This window comes from Esox lucius, chromosome 15 (genome assembly GCF_011004845.1).
Source record: "Esox lucius isolate fEsoLuc1 chromosome 15, fEsoLuc1.pri, whole genome shotgun sequence".
In the NCBI taxonomy this organism is placed as follows: Eukaryota; Metazoa; Chordata; class Actinopteri; order Esociformes; family Esocidae; genus Esox; species Esox lucius.
In genome coordinates this window covers 34,002,572-34,030,251 of record NC_047583.1, presented here as the reverse complement: position 1 = coordinate 34,030,251, position 27,680 = coordinate 34,002,572, and the positions used below count along the sequence as shown (strand labels likewise).

Below are 27,680 nucleotides of genomic sequence, written 5' to 3'. Positions count from 1 at the left end.
AAAGATGGGAACTGTATCTGGATTCTTTATTTCTGTCACGCTGTTAGGTATGGAGACGGAGGCAAATGCAGAAGTCCATAGGGTTTCCCCTTTTTATTAAACAAACGAAGGAATAACGTAAACGAGTGCCGGGCACTACAAAAAGTCCAATGGCGCAGGAGCACAGGCACAACAGGCACAACAGGCACAACAGGCACAACAGGCACAACAGGCACAACAGGCACAACAGGCACAACAGGCACAACAGGCACAACAGGCACAACAGGCACAACAGGCACAACAGGCACAACAGGCACAACAGGCACAACAGGCACAACAGGCACAACAGGCACAACAGGCACAACAGGCACAACAGGCACAACAGGCACAACAGGCGTACACGACATATACACACACAATGACCCACAAGGACAAGGAGAAAAGGGCTGAACTAAATACACTGAGAAAACGAGGAAAACAGAAACAGGTGGGGGCTAAAACACAGGTGAACTGAATATAACGTTGAACAGAAACAAGAACAGGAAAGACCATACAAGGACAAGACAAGGAAACACAGAAAACACGAAGCGGAATAGCCCCTTAAGGAAGGGACCATTACACATACAAGGACAAGACAAGGAAACACAGAAGACACGCAGCGGAATGGCCCCTTAAGGAAGGGACCATCACAATTTCCTTAGCAAAAGTATTTGATAACCTGTCGATTTTGCAGGTTTTCCCACTTACAAAGCATGTAGAAGTCTGATTTTATCATAGGTACTCTTCAACTGTGAGTGACGGAATCTAAAACAAAAATACAGAAAATCACATTGTATGATTTTTAAGTAATTAATTTGCATTTTATTGCATGATATAATTATTTAACACATCAGAAAAGCAGAACTTAATATTTGGTACAGAAACAATTGTTTGCAATTACAGAGATCATACATTTCCTGTAGTTCTTGACCAGGTTTGCACACACTGCAGCAGGGATTTTGGCCCACTCCTCCATACAGATCTTTTCCAGATCCTTCAGGTTTCGGGGCTGTCGCTGGGCAATATGGAATTTCAGCTCCCTCCAAAGATGTTCTATTGGGTTCAGGTCTGGAGACTGGCTAGGCCACTCCAGGACCTTGGGATGCTTCTTATGGAGCCACTCCTTAGTTGCCCTGGCTGTGTGTTTCAGGTCGTTGACATGCTGGAAGACCCAGCCACGACCCGTCTTCAATGCTCTTACTGAGGGAAGGAGGTTGTTGGCCAAGATCTCGCGATACATGGCCCCATCCATCCTACCCTCAATACGGTGCAGTTGTCCTGTCCCCTTTGCAGAAAAGCATCCCCAAAGAATGATGTTTCCATCCCCATGCTTCACGGTTGGGATGGTGTTCTTGGGGTTGTCCTCATCCTTCTTCTTCCTCCAAACATGGCGAGTGGAGTTTAGACCAAAAAGCTCTATTTTTGTCTCATCAGACCACATGACCTTCTCCCATTCCTCCTCTGGATCATCCAGATGGTCATTGGCAAACTTCAGACGGGCCTGGACGTGCGCTGGCTTGAGCAGGGGGACCTTGCTTGCACTGCAGGATTTTAATCCATGACGGCGTAGTGTGTTACTAATGGTTTTCTTTGAGACTGTGGTCCCAGCTCTTTTCAGGTCATTGACCAGGTCCTGCCGTGTAGTTCTGGGCTGATCCCTCACCTTCCTCATGATCATTGATGCCCCACGAGGTGAGATCTTGCATGGAGCCCCAGACCGAGGGAGATTGACCGTCATCTTGAACTTCTTCCTTTTTCTAATAATTGCGCCAACAGTTGTTGCCTTCTCACCAAGCTGCTTGCCTGTTGTCCTGTAGCCCATCCCAGCCTTGTGCAGGTCTACAATCTTACACAGCTCTCTGGTCTTGGCCAATGTGGAGAGGTTAGAGTCTGTTTGATTGAGTGTGTGGACATGTGTCTTTTATACAGGTAACGAGTTCAAACAGGTGCAGTTAATACAGGTAATGAGTGGAGAACAGGAGGGCTTCTTAAAGAAAAACTAACAGGTCTGTGAGAGCCGGAATTCTTACTGGTTGATAAGTGATCAAATACTTATGTCATGCAATAAAATGCAAATTAATTATTTAAAAATCATACAATGTGATTTTCTGGATTTTTGTTTTAGATTCTGTCTCTCAAATGTACCTATGATACATATTACAGACCTCTACATGCTTTGTACAAGCCCTGAAAAGTGAAGCCAAAACGTCTCGATCGCCCCCTGGTGAGTGGTCCCAGTATAGGTCATAAACCCCGCCCTCCCCATGTTATTCAATGGGACGCGAGATCAACTAAACAATTAAATTACCCTTCAAATATATTTTTTCCGAAGCTGGTTTCTGTCATTTACTGTAGTTTGTATCACGCTAATGTAAATTCAAGAGTTTGTTTTTAAAATAAGTTTGTTTTTAGTTAGTTATTTAATGCTCTAAAAACGGTGGTGTGACGTCGTGATTCACAGCTGTGATTGACAGCTATCTGAGCCGAGGAGCCACTGAATCTTCGGAGGACTGAGGAGATTGGAACTTTACATTTAATCTCTAAATTTCTATAATTGATATAATTTCACACGGACATAATGGGTTGTTCTGCAGTACATTGTGCTAACCGATCTGGCATTTCCAATCGATCTTTGAATTTTTTTCGGTAAGTTACATTTATAAGCTATTTAATTAGTAAATAAATGTAATGGGCTAGCTAACGTTAGCTAAAAGACAACAAGCCTCGTTAACAGCCATGTTAATAGCTAGCAGGTGATCGTTAGCTAGAAGTTACCAATTATTTTTGTATTAGGCCTATTCTAAATTAAGGTTAAACATGATGTAAGTTAGGCTATAACATATCGTCTAGGTTTAACAAGCAAAGGTTGTACTGTACTTGGACTTGCGATTGATTACGGTATGCGCATTCTGCGAGGGAGAGTGAGGGCGGGGCACAGGGGTGGCGCCGTTGATTTCGCGGCTTTACGGCTTTACTTCCTTCTCGCTACTGCGCATAACTACTGCGCAGAACTGGTCCCAAGATTGCTATCTGCGCAGACGCAAGTCCAAGATGTCCGCGCCGTATCAGGACACTGGTGGCTTCATTTTTCACCAATGGAAAAGAGCGAAAGGGCGTCGTCCATTATATATACAGTCTATGGCTTTGTATGTAGGAAAACCTGCAAAATCGGCAGTGTATCAAAAACTTGTTCTCCCCTCTGTATATAACCAGTTCTTTTCCAAGTTGTTTCATTCACAGAAGGACAATTCACCTGTTTTTGTGGTTCACAGCCGCATTCATTATTATCTGGGTATCCAAGGCTTTTGTTCTTTTAGAGTTGATGGCCAGCAAGGAAGTTGCAGTTTTGCGCATCTCCCATACTGTACCTTAGGTACGTTTTCAACCACTTGATGCGATCAGTTGTAGAGTTCACTGAATCATGAGTGCCAATTGTTTTTATTCAGCATTGTGGGAAACCAAACTTGGGGTGACCTCAGATGATTTAGCGACTGTGCAAAGTCTGCTTAGGTGGGTGCAACCATTTAGAAGAGCAAACCCATGTCTTCCATTAAAAACAATGCAATATTTTTTTAATTAAAATATGGAATCATGCTGCTGCCATATTTCTCAACCCTAGGCCTAACCTCTTTGTCCTCATTTTTAAATTAATTCCAATTCACCCTAGGCTCTGATCTTATTTCTGGGAGTATCGCCCATTCATCCATTGATTTCATTTAGTGAAGGGTGATCAGCACCTGGGTAAATATTAATACCTGCTCTGCTAGCATGAATTTGGCAAATTAAGTAGGAATATGATGGAATCATTTGATTATGGAATCAAACTCAGCAACACAGCAATCCATGAATAGGATTATAGTAGACAATATTCCGCTCATTTGAATGTTTTCTTATGGCCATAGGTTTGAATTAGAAGCAGTTAACACTTCAATAACATAAGGTATTGACGTTCCCTCAGATGCCCCCCGTGGCCATTCTTATTTTTTATTTAATGTTTTTGTCCATGCCGCATGGCAGTGTAGCGTGCTGCGGTATACCACAGTATAACGAGGCGTGCCCCATTGCGGACCGCCCACTTGGAGCTGGAATTAGATGAGCAACATCTGCACCACCCTGGCAATTCTGTCCTGGTAAGCTGATCTCAGGACAGTAAAGACCCTGACCATCTTCCAAATGCATCTGAAACCTTTTGTGGAGTACAAAATCACACAATAATGGACATTGGCTTATGGCAGTTCTAATGTCTGAAAAATATTGTCTAATGTATGACACTCTCACCCAGCATGGCCTTGCCTTCGTCCTCCAATTCAAAGCGCAGTGTCTGCAGCTCCTGTTCAGACTGCTGTCTGAGGATGTCCAGTGTGCGTCTGTGGACATCTTTCAGCGCAAGCACCTCCTCCCTCTGCTCCTGTTTCAAACGTTCCTCCAAAGCCTACCTCCCAACCACACACACAAAATTTAATTGATCAACAAATCATTGTAAATAAGGGTTAATATGTACTACATAAACTCCTTCATGTATATATATTAACACTGCATGTAGGAGGCAGGACACATAATATAATAAGTAAGACATAAAACTAAACATGATATGAACAGAATCAAAAACAATGACAGACAAGATACAAAACTTTTAAATAGGGACAGGAACACAAGAGGGAGGGAGGGCATTGGGTACATTAATATATAGAGCTCCGGAAAAAATACAGAGACCTTACAATATATTCATATCATGGACCAAATAAGGAGTATGGCCAGATCCTTTGCCTATAAAACAGCTCCAATCCTTCATGTAATGCTGTCATAGAAGTCCTGAATTAAGTTTAGAGGGATATTCTTCAAAAAGGTGAGGAGGAATGAAGGATGTAGAAATCTTCTTTGCACTCTGCGCTCCAGATCTTCCCTTAAAGGTTCAATTATGTTAATATCTGGTGATTGGGGTGGCCATGGAAGGTGTTTGATGTTATCAGGGTGTACATAAAAAAACTTTTAAAGCATTTAGCAGTGTGTATGGGGGTATTATAATCATAAGGAAACAGTGTTTAAACCATAAGGTGCACTTGGTCCTATAAAATAGCTTCATATTGCTTGGCTATTAAACAACTATGCAGAGCAATCAATGACCCCCGCAAGATGGCTGCCCATACCATTACAGATCCCCCACATCTTTAACAGTTGGCAGCAGACATTGTTGGCTGGAAGCATCCTTTGGCTTTCTTCAAACTTAAACCTATTCAGATGTAGGAAATAGGTTTGCTCAGCTGTCTAGGTTTTGTGCTCCTTACACCAAGTTGTGTCTTTGTGTGCTAGCCTTGGATAAAAGTGATGAGCTTTGTGAAGCTCATGACCTACACATTATTTTGAGACTGGGTCACAGAGGTCAAACACATCTGCATGTCCGTGTGCCATGCACAGACCGACGGCCTTTTGAAATACTTTAATCAGTGTTCCAAAGGGTAACGACCAAGAATGGCTGTGACTGGGACCTGCCGTATGTGCTCTTCGCACAGCACATAGCTCTCCACCGGTTCTCCACCGTGTTTATGCCCTTAAGAGTTGTTGTATGGCTGACGGCCCGATGCCTACTGGATATTGCAAAAGAGGGAACAGCAACCGTCACCATAGAGGTCGATTGTAGAGCACATTCAGTGCATGAGGGACCAGATGAATTGGGTCCTCCAAAGACCATCAACAGCGAGCCTGCCCTCATCCGTGAGTGTTGGTGCTGATGCACACCAGTGCCTGCAAATTTCTGGCAACCTGACAAGGCCCCTATTCCATCACATAGCAAAGAGGGACAATAAAATACTGGCCTGGCAACTGCCAAGGCGGCACCTTGAGTGGGTCTATCATGACAATTGAGAAATGGGAGAAGCCACCCCCTCCCCTCGCGGCCCTTGCTACCATCACCCGGGAAGAGGTTGCCCTAGGGGAACTGAAAGAGCTGATGGACCAGTTTTCCAAGGTCTTCTCCTTGGTCCCTGGATGGACTCAGGTGATAAAACATCAGATCCATATCAAGCCAGGGCTGGTGGTGAGGTTACAACCGTATAGGTTTCCAGGCAGGCCGTAGAAGAGGAAGTGGAGAGCTTGATATCTTTGAGAAGTCCCATAACATGGAGAAGTCCCAGAACATGGATATCATCGAGAAGTCACATAGCTTGTGGTCCAAAAGCCGGATGGCACACTGAAGTACTTCAACGACTTCAAGAGGCTGAACAAAGTGCTCATTTCGAAAGCTTCCCCATGCCCAGGGCAGAGGACCTGATAGATCTGACAAAGGGCTATTTGCAGTTGCCCCTAGTCCCATCTACTAGGGCTAAAACTGCCTTCAGCACCCGTAGTGGCCACTGGCAGTATTCAGTCTTTCCGTTAGGACTCCATGTGGTCCCTGCTACCTTCCAGCACCTCATGGACGGCTATCTCAACTATGTGGTTATCCTTGCCAGGACCTGGGCGACAAATCAGGACAGTCTCTAGAAGGTCTTGGGGGAGTTCCAGCAGGCCGGCTTCACCACCAACCCCAAGAAGAGCCACCTGGGGCTGTCAGAACGTCAGGACAACAACAGAAAGTAGAGACAGTCCGGTCATTCCCACAATCCACCACCAAAACACAGGTTTGTGGTTTCTTGGGGTTGGCCGGCTACCACCGCTGGTTCGTGACTAATTTCTCCTCATTCACTGTTCCCCTTACAGACCCGACCAAAAATTGCCAGAAGGAAATAGTGGGATGGACGCCGAACATGCCTTCCAACAACTGAGAGGAACCCTCACAACCAAACCCATCCTGAGCATGTTGGACTTCAATATGCCCTTCTCTGTGCAGACGTATGTGTCAGAGATTGGCATAGGTGCAGTGCTGTTCCAGGAGGTTAATGGTGAGGAACACCTGGTGTTATTCATCAGCAAGAAACTGAAGCCACCCAAAACCAGGTACTTTTCAGTGGTCAAGAAGGAGGCTTTGGCCATACGTTGGGTGCTCCAAGAGTTGAAGTATTACCTCCTGGGATGGCGCTCTTCATGTATTTTCCTCAGAGATTCCTCACAGGTTTATTTTGTAAGCTTTTGACGCATCTCTCTATTTGCAAATAAACTGCCAAGAGAAATAAATGATGCCAAAAGAATTGTCTCTGTGCTTAATTCCATTAAGAGTTTCTAATGATGCAATTATCACCACAGCAGCCACTGTTTTTTTTTTTATATATTGTGCAGCCTTTCACCTGACCTCTTAGTTTGGTTGGAAATAAAGTACCTTTGGTCACGTCTCTGAACACTACCCACTTCCGTGTCTTTTCTGTGTTTTGTTGCAATATATGTATATACATATATTGCAGTTTCCCAGTCCACATGTTTTGTGGATTTGGAGAAGGCATTCGACTGTGTCCCTCGCAGCATCCTGTGGAGGGTGCTTTGGGAATATGGGGTCCTGGGTCCTTTGCTAAGGGCTGTCAGATCCCTGTACGACCGAAGCAGGAGCTTGGTCCGCATTGCCGGCTGTAAGTCAGACTTGTTCCCAGTGCATGTTGGACTCCGGCAGGGCTGCCCTTTGTCACCGGTTGTGTTCGTAATTTTTATGGACAGAATTTCTAGGTGCAGCCAGTGGCCGGAGGGTGTCAGGTTTGGGGACCACACAATTTCGTCTCTGCTCTTTGCAGATGATGTTGTCGTGTTGGCCCCTTCAAACCAGGACCTTCAGCATGCACTGGGACAGTTTGCAGCCGACTGTGAAGCGGTGGGGATGAGAATCAGTACCTCCAAATCCGAGGCCATGGTCCTCAGTCGGAAAAGGGTGGCTTGCCAACTTCAGGTTGGTGGAGAGTGCCTGCCTCAAGTGGAGGAGTTTAAGTATCTAGGGGTCTTGTTCACAAGTGAGGGAAGGATGGAACGGGAGATTGACAGACGGATCGGTGCAGCTTCTGCAGTAATGCGGTCGATGTATCGGTCTGTCGTGGTGAAGAAAGAGCTGAGCCGCAAGGCGAAGCTTTCGATTTACCGGTCAATCTACGTTCCTACTCTCACCTATGGAACGCCTTCCTGGGAAGGTGTTCCGGTCCCGTCCCACCGGGAGGAGACCCCGGGGAAGACCTAGGACACGCTGGAGGGCCTATGTCTCCCGGCTGGCCTGGGAACGCCTCTGTGTCCCCCCAGAAGAGCTGGAGGAAGTGTCTGGGGAGAGGGAAGTCTGGGCATCTCTGCTTTCAGACTGCTGCCCCCGCGACCCGGCCCCGGATGAAGCGGAAGAAGATGTATGAATGAAGTGTCTGAGAAACAATACTGGTTTAACCCACTCCACTCCTCCCTGCAACTCAGAACTGACCTGTTGCTGACTCTGTTCCATTTTATTAAAGCCGATATACATTGTGAGTGGCAGCATGCTGCACATTTGGAATATAAACACAAGTCAACTGCTGATGATCTGCAGCTTCCTTGGTTTATATAAACCTGCAAGAAGACAATTACATATTGCAATACCCTATTCAGACATTTTTAAACACTTCAGTGTTTCTGATTACGAACAATCATCATCAACTAACAACAGTAAATGTTTATACAAGTAAAAGAAAAGATTTACACACCTACTCATTCACAGGTATTTCTTTAGTTTTACAATTTTCCACACTGTACAATTTTACGGAGGACCTTATATGAAATATGAAATAACATATATGGAATAATGGAGTCACCAATTGTGTAAAACAAATCATAATATAAAACATGTTGTTGCCATCTTAATGACAGCTTTGCACACTTTTTGCATTCTCCCCACCAGTTTCATAAATGTGTTTCCATTAATAAATGTGCCTTGTTAATTTGTGGAATTTTGTTCCTTCTTAATATGTTTGAGCCAATCAGTTGTGTTGTGACAAGGTAAGTTTGTTATACAGAAGATCAATATTACGTCTGTACTATAGAAGTCCATATTATGACAAGAACAGCTCAAATAACCAAAAAGAAATGACAAGTAACAGTCACATCTCAACAGACTGTAATAATCTGGCATTCATGGTTATATTGCTGCAAAATAATCTACTACTGAATGACACAAATAATAAGAGACTAGCTTGGGCCAAGACACAAGATAAATGGAAATTTGACCTTTCTTTTTGATGCTTGGTTGGCTTAGTCTTGCTAGTTTTTACAGTGAAGTAGTTTTTTTTGCTCTAAATGGGTCTGTGAAGTATTTAGGCTTGTTAATTTCCTCAAACATCAGCATGAAGCAGCATTTTGTCCATTGTTGTCACCTGTGACAAAGACTGCAGCCGAAACAAAGACAGTTTGCTGAGTTGTTCTGACTGCCGCTGAAACAAAGACAGTTCTGTCGAGTTGTTCTGCCAAGATAAAACAGTCGCCAAAACAGACAGTTCTGCCAAGTAGTTCAGCAGAGTTATTCAAGAAAGATAAATTAGTAAAATTAATTGAATATGTTCCTATGATACTTATCTGTTGCCCCGTTTAAAATATATATATTTTAAATGATCCTGTGTAAATAATAAAATTGTGAAAGTTTTTTGCAAAGTTTCACTTTCCCATCCCTGTTCTCCTGTCTTTATCATATCTATAGTCACACCAAATGCCTTGGCCGAAACCTTTGTGTTCCCTGGCTGAATAGCCCATGTAGAATACCTACAATGTGTTTGTAACATTTGATTTGCTTTCAACAAGACCAAATTCATCAGAGCCTATGCTGCCCTCCAGGCTCTTGACTGGTCCTTGCAGAAACATGGATTTCCCAGGAAAATATTTCCACTCTGGTTGCTCTCGCTTCATCTGATTAAGTGTTTCCCCATAGTCCATGCATCAGGTCACTTCTTTAAATTGGAGATTCTCTCTCTTTCCTCTTAAGCTGCACTTCCACAGCAGGAACTTAACACAGCAAATAGGACATTTTCGAGGAACTCGACCCTGGTTTCCACATCAGGGACCAGGGTCTAAATTAAGTTATTTATTTTACCCCTCAAAAAGTCCCTGCTTGGAGTGTAGTACTTTCCCAAAGTACCGGAACTTTGGGGGGTAGGGCTTGCAGTACAGAACATTCCTGATTGGTCGAGTAGAGGTTACTTGCAAAGGTTTTCAACCACCATTTTTAAATGTCTGCGGCTGTCCTCAGCATATAGTAAAGGAGTTAGTAAAAGTGTGTATTCTGCTTATTGTGTACCCAAATGGATGGTGAAACACGACACATTCAGTAGTACTTACATATCTGAAACACACACAAAAAGGTGCCACAAATAATTCTATGTGGTCTTTAATAACATTATTCATAATTGTGATTTACTTAAATGTATATACTAAACTCTTAGCAGTCTTGTTCTCTGTGCGTAATGGCGTCAATCCATCTCCGTCATCTCACGGTCAATCTCCGCAATAGCTTGTAAAAATCTGTTTACTTGCTTTAAGTCTAGCATTTTGAGCATAATGCTAGACTTAAATAATAATAATAAAAACTTTATTTGTATAGCGCTTTTCTAGTACAAGTAACCAAAGTGCTTTAAAACACAAAAACAGAAATAGAAATACATTAAATAAAAATATAAAAACATGTATATGAAAACAAGAAACCAGGCAAGCCTAGTTCAGCTGGCAATAGAAAATGCTGCCCTCTCAAGATTCAAACCCAGATCACCCACATGAAAGGCTGTGTTGTTAACCACTACATCACAGAGCTGAACATCTGCCAGGTGTCAGTATAGCCTCTTGTGTCTATCCTGAACAAATCCACTTTTGCCACTTAACTGTTTAACAGTTAATTGGCCATTCATGGATGACATTGATACAGTTAAACTGACTAACGTTTCTTACTAAGTTTACCTCCACCACAAAAGGTGTCTATGTACAGTGGGTATAGAAAAGAAACACTCCCGTTTAAAATAATCACATTTTGTTGCTTTGCAGCCGGAAATGAAAACGGACAAAAACTATTTTTGTTTTATTCAGCTGTATTTAAAACTTATAACATCCAAGTGAAAGATATAATACCAGACAAATTAAAAAACAGAATCACCCCCCTCCTAAAAATGACTTGTAAACCCAACCAGGGGTAGTTAATCACCTTCTCAATAGCACACAAAGCCAATTGACTTTCAACTGTTATCAGCTGTGGTCATTTTGATTAGCTCTGCATGAAGCTTTTTCTGAAGCATTTCAGTCCTTGGTAGTGCAACTGAAGACAACAATCAACAATGTCAAAAGATCTCCGGGATAAAGTTGTGGACAGGCACAAGTCAAAGAAAAATTCAAAGGCTTTATCAATGCCTAGAAGCACAATGAAGTTTATTATTAAGAAGTGGAAGGTAAGTGGTACAACACAGACCCTCCCTGGGTCAGGACGTCGCTCCAAACTGGATGAACGAGCCAGGAGGAAACTGGTCAGAGAGGCTACAAAGAGGCCTACAGCAACTCTGAAGCAGTTGCAGCAATTCATGACAAAGAGTGGTCATTGTGTGCATGTGACAACAATATCACAAATTCTCCACAAATGTGGCTTGTATGGGAGGGTTGCAGGAAAAAAAACACTCCTCAAGAATGGCCACATGCAGTCACGACTGAGCTTTGCCAAAACGCACCTTAAAGATTCTAAGGCCACGTGGAAAAAGTTGTTATGGTCAGATGAGACTAAAATGTTATTATTTGGCCTCAACGCCAAACGATATGTCTGGCGAAAATCCAATACAGCTCACCATCCAAATAACAACGTTCCTACAGAAAAGCATGGAGGTGGTAATATCATGTTATGGGGTTGTTTCTCCAGCAGGGACTGGAGCACTTGTCAGGATAGAAGGAAAAATGGATGGGGCAAAATACTGTCAAATTCTTAAGGAAAATCTTCTGTTCTCAGCCAGAAAGTGGTCAATGGGAAGAAAATTTACCTTCCAACATGACAATGACCCAAAGCACACAGCAAACTGACCTCACAGTTCTGCAAAGAAGAGTGGTATAAGTAAGTTGCACTGAGTAAATACAGCTGAATGAAACAAAAACTGTGTCTGTCTTCATTTCAGGCTGCAAAGCAACGAAATGTGATTATTTTAAAGAGGGGTGATTATTTTCTATACCCACTGTATGGCGTTTGCCACTGGCCATTTTAACAGCGTATTAGTCAGTAATAAGATTTACTGGTATCTACTAACTTACTGGAATAGTCATAAGAATTGAGCAATTGCTACTGAGACTGAAGATGAGCATTTCCATGCCAGAAACAGTCTCAATATAACCGTATACAATTTCAGTTAAGGCTTACTATAACATAACTACTGTATGTTCTAGCCAGCAAATGTGTTTGTCTATCCTGACCCAAAACGCATGCATGGATGTGTACTTCAGAAATCCACCAGAAACAGTCCCAATATAACTATAAACTGTTTTTTTCAGGCTTACTATAATGCAGATATTGACTGTATTAGCCAGCAAAGTTTTCGTCTATACAGAGTAATTCATAACGTGTACTTCGCTTCACCTGCGAGGAGATACGAACTCTGGACTTACAGGTGCTGGCCTTAAAATTAAAATATCATCAAAAAGCAGATTTATTTCAGTAATTCCATTCAAAAAGTGAAACTTGTATAATGTACACATTCATTCCACACAGACTGATATATTTCAAGTGATTATTTCTTTTAATTTTGATGATTATAACTGACAACCAATGAAAACCCCAAATTCAGTATCTCAGAAAATTAGAATATTGTGAAAAGGTTCAATATTGAAGACACCTGGTGCCACACTCTAATCAGCTAATTAAATAGTCTCCCAGTCTAGTTCTTTAGGCTACACAATCATGGGGAAGACTGCTGACTTGACAGCTGTCCAAAAGATGACCATGACACCTTGCACAAGGAGGGCAAGACACAAAAGGTCATTGCTAAAGAGGCTGGCTGTTCACAGAGCTCTGTGTCCAAGCACATTAATTAGAGAGGTGAAGGGAAGGAAAAGATGTGGTAGAAAAAAGTGTACAAGCAATAGGGATAACCGCACCCTGGAGAGGATTGTGAAACAAAACCCATTCAAAAATGTGGGGGAGATTCACAAATAGTGGACTGCAGCTGGAGTCAGTGCATCATGAACCACCACGCACAGATGTATGCAACACATGGGTTTCAGCTGTCACTGAAACCCATGTGTTGCATACAAGCCACTCTTGATCAAGACACAACATCAGAAGCGTCTCGCCTGGGCTAATGACAAAAAGGACTTCTGCTGAGTGGTCCAAAGTTATGTTCTCTGATGAAAGTAAATAATGCATTTCCTTTGGAAATCAAGGTCTCAGAATCTGGAGGAAGAGAGGAGAGGCACATAATCCACGTTGCTTGAAGTCCAGTGTAAAGGTTCCACAGTCAGTGATGGTTTGGGGTGCCATGTCATCTGCTGGTGTTGGTCCACTGTGTTTTCTAAGATCCAAGGTAATCGCAGCCAGGAAGTTTTAGAGCACTTCATGCTTCCTGCTGCTGACCAACTTTATGGAGATGCAGATTTCATTTTCCAACAGGACATAGCACCTGCACACAGTGCCAAAGGATCATGGTATCCCTGTTCTTAATTGGTCAGCAAACTCACCTGACCTTAACCCTATAGAAAATCTATGGGGTATTGTGAAGAGGAAGATGCGATATGCCAGACCCAACAATGCAGAAGAGCTGAAGGCCACTATCAGAGCAACCTGGGCTCTCATAACACCTGAGCAGTGCCACAGACTGATCGAATCCATGCCACGCCGCTTTGCTGCAGTAATTCAGGCAAAAGGATCCCCAACTAAGTATTGAGTGCTGTACATGCTCATACTTTTCATGTTCATACTCTTCAGTTGGCCAACATTTCTAAAAATCCTTTTTTTGTATTGGTCTTAAGTAATATTTTAATTTTCAGAGATACTGAATTTGGGATTTTCATTAGTTGTTAGTTATAATCATCACAATTAAAATAAATAAAAATTAGAAATACATCAGTCTGTGTGTAATGAATGAATATAATATACAAGTTTCACTTTTTAAATGGAATTACTGACATATATCAACTTTTTGATGATTATCTAATTATAAGACCAGCACCTGTATAGTTCATAAGTCCGCTTCTCTAACCAATACGCTATTTAACAAGGGCAGGCAGGCAGGCAGGCAGGCACTCACTCACCCACTCTGTAAGAGACATTTGCTCTTTTTGGCTGGCTCCGCTTAAGCGGTCCAGCAAAAATAATAAAGGAAGTAAAAAGATTAAACAAAATATTAAGTCACAATGATAAAATATTTGTAAAAGCCATCTTATAAAAACAAGTTTTTAGGTAAGATACACTAGAATGCATTGACATAACATCTCAGACATTCTGTGGTAGGCTGTTCCAGAGTCTAGGTCAGCAAAGGCCTGGTTCCCTATAATTTTCAATCTAGACTCTGGGACAGCCAGAAGTCCTACTACAGCTGATCTGAGAAGCCTAAAAGTACAGTATGGGTTTAGCATGTTACTAATATAATCAGGTGCCAGACCAATTAAAAGTGATAAGTAGAATTTTAAACTCTGAACTTCACCAGTAACCAATGTAGAGCTGCCAACAACAGGGTTATATGAGACCTTGATTTTGTCCTTGTAAGAAGTCTGGCGGCTTACCTAGGGTGTTTACCTATGGACTTATTGTTGAGGCATGTAAACAAAGCATTACAGTAATCTAGGTGAGATATACTAAAAGCATGTATAATTTCCTCAGTGTGCTCAAAAGATAAAACCAATCTTATTTTGACAGTATTTGATTGTGTGAGAAAGCATGTATTTTCCTGATAAAATACAGTATCTCACAAAAGTGAGCACACCCCTCAAATTTTAGCAAATATTTCATTATATCTTTTCATGTGACAACACTGAAGAAATGATACTTTGCAACAATGTAAAGTAGTGAATGTACAGCTCGTAAATTTGTAAATTTGCTGTCCACTCAAAATAACTCAACATACAGACATTAATGTCCAAACCCCTGGCAACAAAAGTGAGTACTACCTAATGGAAGCAAATACAGTGAAAACAGGATTGGTCTTTTATTTAAAGACAGTGATGATAGTAATTTATTATCACATAGTTGTTTGGCTCCTTTTTAAATCAAAATGATAACAGAAATCCCCCAAATGGCCCTGATCAAAAGTTTACATACCCGTGAATGTTTGGCCTTGTTACAGACACACAAGGTGACACGCGTGAAAATGGCAATTAAAGGTGAACTGTATCTCAGGAAACATACAGGCTGCTCTGGAAAAAGACTGTGTAGTTGTTTCAAGGAGCACAATACAACGATACTTGAATAAAAATGAGCTGCATGGTCGAGTTGCCAGTAAGAAGCCTTTACTGGACCAATGGCACAAAAAAGCCTGGTTACAATATGCCAGACAACACCTTGACACGCCTCACAGCTTCATGGTAACAACCATACGCGCTATATTTGGAAAGGGGTCAACACAGCCTATAGTGAAAATAAGACCATCTCCACTGTGAAGCATTGTGGTGGATCACTGATGTTTTGGGGGTGTGTGAGCTCTAAAGGCATGGGGAATCTTGTGACGACCAAAGACATTGCATGACCTAGAGGCATTTTGCCAAGACGAATGGGCAGCTATACCACCTGCAAGAATTTGGAGCCTCATAGAGCCTCATGTTTTGTTTTACCATTCTGTTAGGACCTATAGTTTAATGTGAATCCCATGAGAAAATAAAAGATGTGTTTTGCCTGCTCACTCACGTTTTCTTTACAAATGGTACATATGTTACCAATTCTCCGAGGGTATGCAAACTTTTGAGCACAACTGCACAGCTCTGGAATAAATTTAAAGACCACTCCAAAATGTTCTTAAATCAGCATCTCTTCATGTATGGCAGCCATTCCATACCAGTGTCAAATTCCAACATAGGCACACCTCGTTTTACTTAATGAGATACTGATTAGGAGATTACCTGAACCAAATCGAATTTGATGAGGAAAAGTATAAAAAACACTGCTGTGGTCATCACTATCCTCTTGCAATAGGACCAGTGCAAGTAGTACCTCAAAGGAAATTTGAATTAAAAACAACGATTCAGCATGACAAAAGAGTTGAATAGAAAAGCTTTGTGTGAGGAAAAGAAGGGTTAAATTCTGGCTTTACTGGCAGAGGTGTACAGTGAGTGACAGGTTGCTTCCATCCTGAAAATGTCAAAGACGGCGGTTCATAAGAACGAGGTCAAGCAACAGACATTGGGGACAACAGAGCTACAGACTGGCAGTGGACGAAAACGACTGTCCACTGACCGAGATGACCGTCAACTCATTTGAATGTCACTCAACCTTAGGATGACATTAAGTGACCTACAAAAAGAATGGCAAACAGCAGCTGGGGTAAGTGCATGGCGAGAACTGTTTGTAACAGGCTCTTACGGGCAGGGCTAAGTCATGTAAAGCTAGAAAAAAGCCTTTCATCAATGAGAAGCAAAGAAGAGCCAGAGTGAAGTTTGCAAAAGACCATAAGGATTGGACCATAGAGGAATGGAGTAAGGTAATCTTCTCTGAAGAGTCAAATGTTCACACACGTGTATTTATACAGCTCCGGAAAAGATCAAGAGACCACTGCACCTTTTTATTACCTTTCCAAAAAAGTTGAAAAGGAACGTTTTGAGTGAGGAACAGAAGCATTCAATTTGCAGTGGTCTCTTAATTTTAACCGGAGGTGTATGTTGTAGATGTATTGATTGTATGAGTTATGAGTTCTTGCCCACCGGTCACCTTTAAAATCGGACCGGGAGAGCCCATATGGCTGCCCCAATAACCACACAAACCAGAGGCAGAGGAAGGGTTAGATGTGACATTGAATGGTTTGTGGCCCACAGGGGTGTTGGAGGAGTCAGGTTCCGCGTGGAACACACCTATCCTCCCGGTAGAAAAGAAAGGGACAGGGAAATACTGTATGGCCCATGATCTCAGAGCTATAAACAACATTTTACTCACACCCACTATACCGGTACCTAACCCGTATGTAGCACTCACTAATTTGACCCCGGATCAAAAATGGTTCACCTGCATTGACCTGGCTAACGCTTTTTTCCGTCTCCCACTAGCAGAGGAACTTCGTGATATTTTTTCTTTCACACATAGGGGTCGACAATGGCGATACACGACCTGCTGCTGGCGGCCCCGACGGTGGCCGCCTGCATCCAAGCTACGATGTCGGTCCTCACCAGACTGGCAGAGAAAGGGTTCAAGGTGTCAAAAGACAAGCTACAGCTGGTAAGGACACAGGTCTCCTTTCTGGGCAGAGTAATCTCGCAGAAAGGAGCAGGGCTTTCCCCAGCTCACCGCACAACCATCCTCCACCATCCTAAACCCACTACTGTTCAGGAAATGCTATCATTCCTGGGGCTCACGGGGTACAGCCGCAATTACATCCCAAACTATTCAGGGCTCACAGAGCCACTTAGAGCGCTAGTTAAGGAGCAGGGAATGCGTAAACTTAAAGCCACTCTCAATTGGACTTGCCCGGCCGACCAGGCCTTCATTTTGCTGAAACAACAACTAGCCACCGCAGCTGATTTGGCAATTCCCAACTACACAAAACCCTTTTTTCTAGATGTTTCTGAAACAGGTCAAGTAATGAACAGGGTCCTGTTTCAGAAAAAAGGGGGAGAAGGCTCTGAGAGAGACGAGCTAGTGAGACATCAAAAGGGGGCTTCCCCACAAGAGAAAACAATTTGGCAACAGAGAGGAGCAACAGAGACTAGCGGGCTCTGGAGAGGGCCAGACGGTAGAGTAATACTTCCACCAGCCATGCGGGGAGATAAATTTGCAGAAGCCCACGGGTTGGGCCATGTAGGGCCAGCACAGATATTGAGAAACTTGTGCCATTGGTGGCACCCGTTTATGGTAGACTTGGTACGTAACTACACTAGGACATGCACCATCTGCACTCACCACAATCCAAAACCGACGATCAAACTGGAGATGGGGGCGTTCCCCATGACTACGAGACCTGGACAAGAGATAGTGATACACGGACATGGGGGAAACTGTAAGGGGGTGCCGCTACATGTTAGTGTGTGTGGACATGTTCACAGGGTGGCCAGAAGCCTGGCCGACAAGAAGGGAGGACAGTCAGACAGTGATCAAGTGTTTAGTGAACCAGTACATTCCCAGACACGGCTTCCCAGAGAAAATTAGGTCAGACAAATGGGACTCACTTTAAGAACAGTGATTTACAGAAGGTAGAGAGATTATTGGGCCTAAAACATGCTTTTGGCACTGTATACCATCCACAGTCCCAGGGAAAGGTAGAAAGGATGAACCAGAACTTAAAAAACAAGTTGGCTAAGATATGTGCACAGACTAAATTGAACTGGGTGGATACACTGCCACTGGCACTCATGACGATTCGATGCTCGTTAAATCAGACCACGGGGTTCACCCCATACGAGCTACTGACGGGGTGACAGTTTCCAGGACCAGCCGCGGGGCCTGCGGTCCCGGAAGGGGAAAAGTGGCCCAAAGACCATAAAGTGTATTTTGATGAATTGCAAGCTCTCGTTTCAGAATTCACCAACAGAGTCGGAGAACGGAGGGACCTGCACCCGCTGGACCAGAACCTGCCCCAGGCGGAGTGGGTGTTGCTGAAGGTCATCAAGCGAAAGTGGTCGGAGCCAAGGTGGACGGGTCCTCATGAGGTGGTGGAGAGAACGAGTCATGCGGTCTGCCTGAGGGACAAAGGAGAGACGTGGTACCATTGGAGCCAGTGTACACCAGCGCAGGAGCCAGGAAGGTCGCTAACGGACCTCATCCAAACCGGGAAGGAGGAGCTTTCCCCAGCGTGGACGGAAGAAGGACCAACACCAGCCGGACCGGTGCCAGGAGCGGATCCCAGGACACGGCGGGACTACGAGCGAGTGAAGGAGACAGAGGACGGCGCCAGGGGAATAGACTCTTAGGGGAAAGAACTGAGGAATACTGTAACAAAAGGGGGTATAGGACACCGAGTGGCTACCACTTGTACCAAGATGACAGGGTCACAGAGAAAGGTCTGGGGAGATGATAGTAGAATGAAATGGTACATGGACATTGGTGGAATAATGATGTGTGTTGTATGTTGTTACAGGTTTCCCAGGTTGGCATCGGGTCTTCATTCCCCCAGCGAAGAGGTCAGCGACCCCACCTGAGGACACCTGTTTGAGGAAATTTGGGGGATTGAATTGGACTATGTCAAGGGGTCGCATGCGAGCATTCTGGGATAGATAATCCGCTGGAGGAATGGATGATCTCGATGTTCGGCCAGTGGAGAGGTTTGATAATGTCTGTTCTTTTATTGCTTTCTACATTTGGTGCTATAATGGTTACTTGTGGGTGTTGTTGTATCCCATGCATAAGAGGGCTTGCCATGAGAGTGATCTCTACAGCGATTGAGAAGGCTCCAGGATCGCCATCTGGGATGCTGATGCCTCTACTGGAGCAGCATGACCCGGGAGAACTGGAGCTTGGCGAATAGGGGTGATCTCTCTGGGGAGAGATCAAAAGGGGGAATTGTAGATGTATTGATTGTATGAGTTAGTGAACTGTTATAAGCTGTTGTAACCAATTAAACAAAATATTAATTGTTTGTAACATGAGCTGAACCTGAAGGAGCAAGTAGGAGAATAGGAAACCCTGTTCAAGCGGTTGCCGGGGAGAGAAAGATTTAGTATGTCTGTTTTGTGAGAAACAGGTCACAGGTCAGAGACACACACACATAGTCGGACAGACAAGACAGAAACCAGAAGGGGGGGGCAAGGGGATACTTGCAGTTATCCTATAAGGAATAAAACTGGGATTGGGCCAATGGCACACACTTTGTAAGTTAACGCCTCCATCTTTTTGGGCGTAGTAGAAGTATAAAAAGGATGTTTTGAATGTTGATCCTTAGACACCGTGCGGCGACACGTGTCTCCAGAAGCTTCTGTAATAAATGGACATATAATACGGTAATTGACCTGACCCCTGGTGTTTTATTCTCCTTTCCAACAAACCAACTCGGGGAAGTGTTAGACTTCAACAATGTATACATATACACATACATAAATTTTACTTAATAATCAAATATTTTCTGATTAAGAAAGTTTAAGAACTTTTCACAGTCTGCAGCAGTTGAGGACATGGCCCCGACTGGTGCTGGATTGACAACACGGTCAATAGTTCTAAATAAGAATTTTGGATTATGACAGTTATGAAACCCAATTGTCACATCCTTAATTGTAAGATAATAGCAGCTACTTCATATTGATGTAATGAACATGTAGTTTAGTCATTTTACATTTTCGTTCTGCTTTTCTACATGTCTTTTTAAGGTTCTTATCTAACCAAGGGTAAAGTTTAGATTCAGGCCTTGACCTAGATAACAAATGAGCGATTTCATCAAGAGTGCTTTGTGTTAGGTTCTGTTTTTGTTCGGTTTGGTTTTTGTTCTGTTTGGTCTTCGTCCTTCTGTCACAACTCAACACTCCTCTTCCCCTGCATATTGAACTGTCCCAACAGACACTCAGAACTCCTTCCCCCTGTTAATCTCCCAGATGGTTTACTGTCTCCGCCATCCTGTTTGCACCACACCCACTCCTATCATTTGCCATTGTCTCACTGATTCCTGCACACCTGTGTCTTATTAGCCATCATGATGTCTGTGTATTTTTACCCCTGATCTCCGTTTCCCATGCGAAGTCTAGTTGTCTGTTCTGAGAAGCATTTCTGAGCGCTTACTTATCTTGAGCATTTCACTTGTTTGACTGATCAGCTGCCTTCCCTTTGGATTATGATTCTTGGATTTTCCCAGACACAGCACTTGTCCCTGTTTTACCTGTTTCTGTACTACCTGATTGTGGATTGCCCTTTCTGGAAATTAAACTCTGAAAATAGGTCTTATTCTGACTCTGGTCTCTTCGGTGTTACACCTTTGTACTTGAATTTAGCTTTTATTTAGTTTTATTATTAAACCCTTTTTGCTGTACTTTAACTCCGCGCCTGGCGTCCTGCTTACCCCAAAATGTTACACCCTGACAAAGTTTACTTGATTATGTTTAGTGATACATCAGTACAACATGTGACATACAGGTTTCCACTATGACTACCATTTTAAATCCTACCCGAATGTGTTTAATAACAATTTATCAAACAACTGTTGAACAAGCAGAACATAAACCGAAGGCTAATGAGAACCTCTATCATCTTCTTCCGCTTCATCCGGGGCCGGGTCGCGGGGGCAGCAGTCTAAGCAGGGATGCCCAGACTTCCCTCTCCCCAGACACTTCCTCCAGCTCTTCCAGGGGGACACCGAGGCGTTCCCAGGCCAGCCGGGAGACATAGTCCCTCCAGCGTGTCCTAGGTCTTCCCCGGGGTCTCCTCCCGGTGGGACGGGACCGGAACACCTTCCCTGGAAGGCGTTCCGGAGGCATCCGAAACAGATGCCCAAGCCACCTCAGCTGACCCCTCTCGATGTGGAGGAGCAGCGGCTCTACTCCGAGCTCCTCCCGGGTGACCGAGCTTCTCACCCTATCTCTAAGGGAACGCCCAGCCACCCTGCGGAGAAAGCTCATTTCGGCCGCCTGTATCCGGGATCTTGTCCTTTCGGTCATGACCCAAAGCTCATGACCATAGGTGAGAGTAGGAACGTAGATTGACCGGTAAATCGAGAGCTTCGCCTTGCGGCTCAGCTCTTTCTTCACCACGACAGACCGATACATCGACCGCATTACTGCAGAAGCTGCACCGATCCGTCTGTCAATCTCCCGTTCCATCCTTCCCTCACTCGTGAACAAGACCCCTAGATACTTAAACTCCTCCACTTGAGGCAGGCACTCTCCACCAACCTGAAGTGAGCAAGCCACCCTTTTCCGACTGAGGACCATGGCCTCAGATTTGGAGGTACTGATTCTCATCCCCACCGCTTCACACTCGGCTGCAAACCGTCCCAGCGCATGCTGAAGGTCCTGGTTTGAAGAGGCCAACACGACAACATCATCCGCAAAGAGCAGAGACGAAATCGTGTGGTCCCCAAACCTGACACCCTCCGGCCCCTGGCTGCGCCTAGAAATTCTGTCCATAAAAATTATGAACAGAACCGGTGACAAAGGGAAGCCCTGCCGGAGTCCAACATGCACTGGGAACAAGTCTGACTTACTGCCGGCAATGCGGACCAAGCTCCTGCTTCGGTCGTACAGGGACCTGACAGCCCTTAGCAAAGGACCCAGGACCCCATATTCCCGAAGCACTCTCCACAGGATGCCGCGAGGGACACAGTCGAATGCCTTCTCCAAATGAGAACCTCTAATCAATGTTATTTTCCCATATCGGGTTATAAATTTTTTTTAAATCCTGTTAATACTTTCCCCTTAAAAACATACTAACGCGTGTGTAGTCACATGACTCCGCCTTGTCCAGTCAGCGGCATGGAAGCAACATGGAGGAGAACTCAAACGCTGAGTCAACTGAGCTAATTGTTCCAAAGAAAAATGCAGTGTCCGTTGTTTGGACACAGGCTGCACCTTGCAATCGCTAAGTGCACATCAGCTTAACAGACAAAATGCTATAATATTCAATAATCTAATTGGGGATATCTGGGTGGTGACAGGCTGCTATATTTTTCTGTGTTTATTTCTGTGTCATAAATGATAATGTTTATAAGTTTTTATATTACTTTTTTATTCTCCTTTTCTTTGCTGTGCTGATGCTATTGTTCAGCACTTTGTTACATGTGTTTAAAAAGGTGTTTAAAAAGAGGATGGTGAAATACTCTGAAGCAGGATGTGACCTCTGCAACTGACTGCCTCTCCCAAACCCACACCCCTGTCCCTCAAACGCACTTCCAATGTTGTAATATCATTATTTTTTTAATCAGTTTTGTTAATGGGGTTTTATTTATTCAACCATGATAGACATTTTTTTTAATCAAATGGTTAGGAATAACAAGAAAATGCAGTAGTAAATTTAGGGTATATTGTGTCAGATTGGTGATCTATGACTGATTGGTGGGCGGGGCTTCCAGATTGATTTGACAGGTGGGCAGGACATCCGGTTTGCAGGGTAGGACTTCCTGTATGACGTGAGTTAGGGCAGAACTTCTGGAATGACGTATGCATGTCCGGTAACTTTAATTCATGATTACATTGATGTGTCCATGTTTGAGGTTTTACAACGACTGGTGAGCACCCCGGACGAGTGTTATAACAGGTGGGTTATGTATGGTGTTTAACAAATGGGTCTTAGGGATCCGGATTGTTAAATTCCCAGGCAATAAGTGTTATATCAGCGGCAAGATGTTTGGTGTTTAACAAAAGGGCGCCAGGGTTCAGCAATGCTATAAACCCCCCAGCATTTTATGTTCTGACAAGTGGTACAACAGATGGTCCTACAACCAGTGGGTGGTAACCTCCGATGTTTTACAATGTATGTGTAGCATGGTGTTTTTCCACAAGCACATAATTACATGTGGGAGACATGCTTTTGTGTAAGATATAATGAAGGGGTCAGGACTTAATATTTTGGAGAGTTTCAGCACTTTTTTCATTTTAAAAAGAGATGAGCCTTAAGATCAGATCTGCCCATAATAATATTCCCCAAATAACCACTGGATTGTTGTCCAACACAGCACTACAGTAAATAAACATCACATTTTGAACAATGCTATTATTTTGAAGGAAAAATCATGGCCGGGGCCGACCCCACATTGTGACTAGATTAATTGTATCATGGTTGGGTTTAAAATATTGTAAAAAGCAAAAACAAAGATTTTGGTAAATGTGTATGTATGAGCAATGGTTATTTTGGTAATAATAATGGTTGAACTTTTAAGTTGCATAATATGGCAAAACGTTAAAAAGTTACCCGGAAGATAAAGCGTATAAATTTGCATTAACAACGGTGAATTGTCAACATCATCTGAACTAAATAGTAAAGTTTTATCCAGAATTTTATTCATTGTAGCCTGTATAGTTCTAACACAATTTTAATCTAACGTGAAGACTGATGACATGTAACCAATGACAAAGTTAAGAGGTGTGACCTGCTGGAGGCACCCTGGCTGTGATGTAAAGACTATTAAATCAGCTATAGTTTTCTAGCACGGTGTATGCCATTTATGTTGTTATTTTATTTGAAGACATTTATTTGAATAGTGTTGCAATTACAAACGCTAACAAACAACACATTTGAACTTTTTAAGAGTGTGTAAATACATTTTACGATTGAGCAATCCATGCACTTTTATCCATCTTCGATATTGTCTGTTTAAATCTCTGGTTTAGGTTCAGCAAAATTAAACCCAGCCGTGTTTGGTAAACACATTTTTGGGACTTCAAATCTTGGTAAGTAGACTTTTGACATTATTGTTAATCAGCTTTAATTACTTGTATACGCTTGTTAACCCTCTTTGTATTTATTTCAGACCAAGTGACCAGCATCAGTGTCAGTTGGACTGGGCGGTTGTGATCTTACACAACCTGAGCAGATACTTTTTGTGTAAGTCTGATTATTTACAGAAATGTTTAGTCGGTTACTAAAATGTTATAAAAAATTACGACAATATTTTAACCTGTTAGTGGATTGTTATTTACACGTTAAAGCTAGAGAAATGGTGAAAGATAATGCTAACAACAGACCAGACACGAAAAAAAAAAAGCATCTACACATAATGAAACAGACCACACCCTCAAATACAAATGAACCGGCCATTACTTTGTTACACAGTGATGCACACAATAATCCTCAGATGCAAGGTTTGTTAACCAAGCTAAGTAGCCCCCATTTTTGAGGATCTAGTTGACTCTCCTCCAAGCTCTCTGATGCAAACTCATTGAAATGATAGCGATGTTAGAGTTATACAATGTAATGTGTTTGACAATGTTGACAAATATACAAAATACTGGCGAAGTTGGTGATTTTGGCACATTCTATGCAATCATTATGGCAAGCTTGGATACTTTGATTGTTAGAGCTTCAGACTTTGTACACAGGCCTGGTGATCGTCTGCAGATTGAGTTTATTGGTGAATCTCTGATATCCCCCTTACATGTGACCATGAGAGCAGAGGAATATAATGAACGCACGTTTGGTAATTTACTTGAAAGTGTTATGCAGAGTAATGCTAAGATTATGATTGATGAATCACTAGAGCTGGTGGTACAACTGTGAGGGTGGTGCCCCGCGACGTAAAGCTCAAACACTGTTGATAGAGCAGATTGTCAATAAAAAAAGAAGGCATTGATATGTGACTGTGAATAATGATTCTACATGTTTTTCCGTTTATTTGATGATTATGTTGAACCCAGAGTACACATATGCTGAGGCCCTTGTTAGTGGTCGTGAGCTACATAGGGGAGCTGGTTTAGCGTTTGATGATTGTGTGGCATTCAAGATATTGATTGGTTTGAAGAAATGACAGGGTGTAAAATTATTGTCTTTCATTGAACACAGGATGGTCACTTTACCAAGTTTCAAAACAGTGAGTCCACCCACCCTAGAACTGTCTTTTTGTACCTACACAAGAACCATTTCTATGATATCTTGAATCTGAAGGTTTTTCTGGGTGTGTTATATGTTTGTGAGTGGTGTTTTAAAGGTTTTAATACCCGCGGTGATCATGGCTGTAAACATAGTGGTAGGGTCTGTTTTCAGGAAGATTGTCATACACAACCCCATAACACAAAGCAGTGCCCGGACTGTAAGCAGATATATTATTCTGACTTTTGTTATAGACAGTATGAACGCTTGAAGCACCACATGAGTGTGGGTCGTTGGGTTAGCAGGTGTGACCCGAAGAAATACTGTGTCAATTGTGGCCATCATTACAACGTTAGTATTACCAACTATAAATTGTAACGTGGATCTGGCTGTTGAAATGAATCATCAGTGTTTCATAAAACCCTCTAAGCCCGAGGACCCCAGTGTGCGCTACATATTTTATGATTTTGCCAATCTGGTGAATGGTGTACACACTGCAAATTTTTTGTGTGCAATAAGCTTTGATCACGAGACATGTGGTTCAGCCGGAGATTGTTGTTTTCTCCAAAAGTTTAGGCAACCGAAATATAATGACTACACATTTATAGCACACAACTCTAAAGGTTTCTATGGTTACATCTTGATGCAACAATGGTATTGTCACAACACTTATTGCTAATGGTAGCAAGCTCATGATTTTTACAGACAGCACATTCAATCAGAGATACATTGACAGTCATTGCTTCATACCGATGAAGCTGGCGGGCTTGTCATGTGCTATGGGTTTTAAGGATTTGAAAAAAATAAATCACCAGGACATCAGGACATCTTTTTGCAGATTACATGAGAACATTCCTGAAGCACAAGCAGGAAGATAGCGGCGTCCCGCCATCTGTGCTTGACAATGATGCTAAAGACCAGTATATCCGTGAATATCATGAAAAGGAGGGTATGCAGCTTGACAAGGAAAACATTGTTGTAAACAGTGCTAGGCGATCTTTGGCTAAATTGTACGAGGCGAGGGTGGTGATGATGATCACATCTTTGCTAATGCAGACACAACTGCAAGAGATAAAAGAACATTCACATTGAAAAACCGAGTAGTGTCTAAGCGTTTCAGAGTTGTGTACAACAAGCGTGTACTGCTCCCTGATTACAGCACAAGGCCTTACGGGTACTAAATCACATTCACGGATGGATAGCCGTTTTGACCCATGACTTCAACAACCCTTCAGCTATGTCATTAGTGGCCCCAGTAACCCAGTAAACTTATTTTGTGAAGATGTTGTTGGATAATGCTGACATTGTTTTCTCCAAAGAAATTCTGAATATCTTCTGGGTTTATTCATGTTGGCAACCGCTGTATGACAAAATGTTGAAGGTGAGGGAGATTACATTTAGAAAAGGTGTACTAACATCGCTATGTGATGACAATCTGCTACCGATTCAGAAAAAAAACCTTTGAATTGTTGATGATTTATTGAAAATTGTGTCAGAGAGTTTAGAGAGAGTTTTCACACAATATTCACACCACAGTAACCTGAGTGCAATTTACCTTTTGCAAAACATGTTTGTTAAAGTCAAATCTAGTAGAACTATTAACTTGAACACAAACTACCTCATCTTGTATAAAAACCCCAGTGACAATCAGCAGATTAGTATTTTAGGGCAGACAGATATACTTTGGTCTTTCTTGATTCTTCATGGAGAGTTTTAAAGACGCAACACATCCGCCTATTGGTTATTTACTTATTGACTTTAAAGCTACAACACCAAAAGACTACCATCTGAGAACTGGGTTATTTTCAGGGTTGTGTATGTTCCTAAGAAAGTTTGATCATGTCTAAACGCATTCATAGAAATTTACCACTTTTGAAGATGTTATTTAAGGCACCTGCAAGTCAACAAAAAGTTATTTTAGAATCAGCTTCCACCGATCTCATTCTATCACTCTGTGAAATAACGCTTAATTTAAGGCGCGGAAATATACCCTTAACAGAATCTCTGCTCCAAAAAGTAAAGAGACAAAAAGCCAAAATTATATACATGTCTAGAAAGAACACTTCAGTCGCAAGGAAAAGATAAACCATCAACCAATCTGGAGGTTTTCTACTACCGTTACTAAGCGTTGCAGTTCCATTCATAACCAGTCTAATTGCATCGAGACACGTTTAAACAACATGGATAATGCTCGGAAAATGTTTCTGGTGTGTTG

General features: G+C 42.7%; 1 protein-coding gene across 3 annotated transcripts in view; it reads right to left on the bottom strand.

Moving 5' to 3' along the window:
- LOC105031273 (protein FAM184A) overlaps positions 1-27,680 on the bottom strand; it is a 249,226-nt gene that overhangs the window by 87,124 nt on the left and 134,422 nt on the right. For all 3 annotated transcript variants that reach the window (XM_020044400.2, XM_013132781.3, XM_029125749.2), the window contains exon 11: positions 4,297-4,450. In XM_020044400.2, the coding sequence (XP_019899959.2) occupies positions 4,297-4,450 (154 nt within the window). The remainder of the gene's footprint in view (positions 1-4,296; positions 4,451-27,680) is intronic.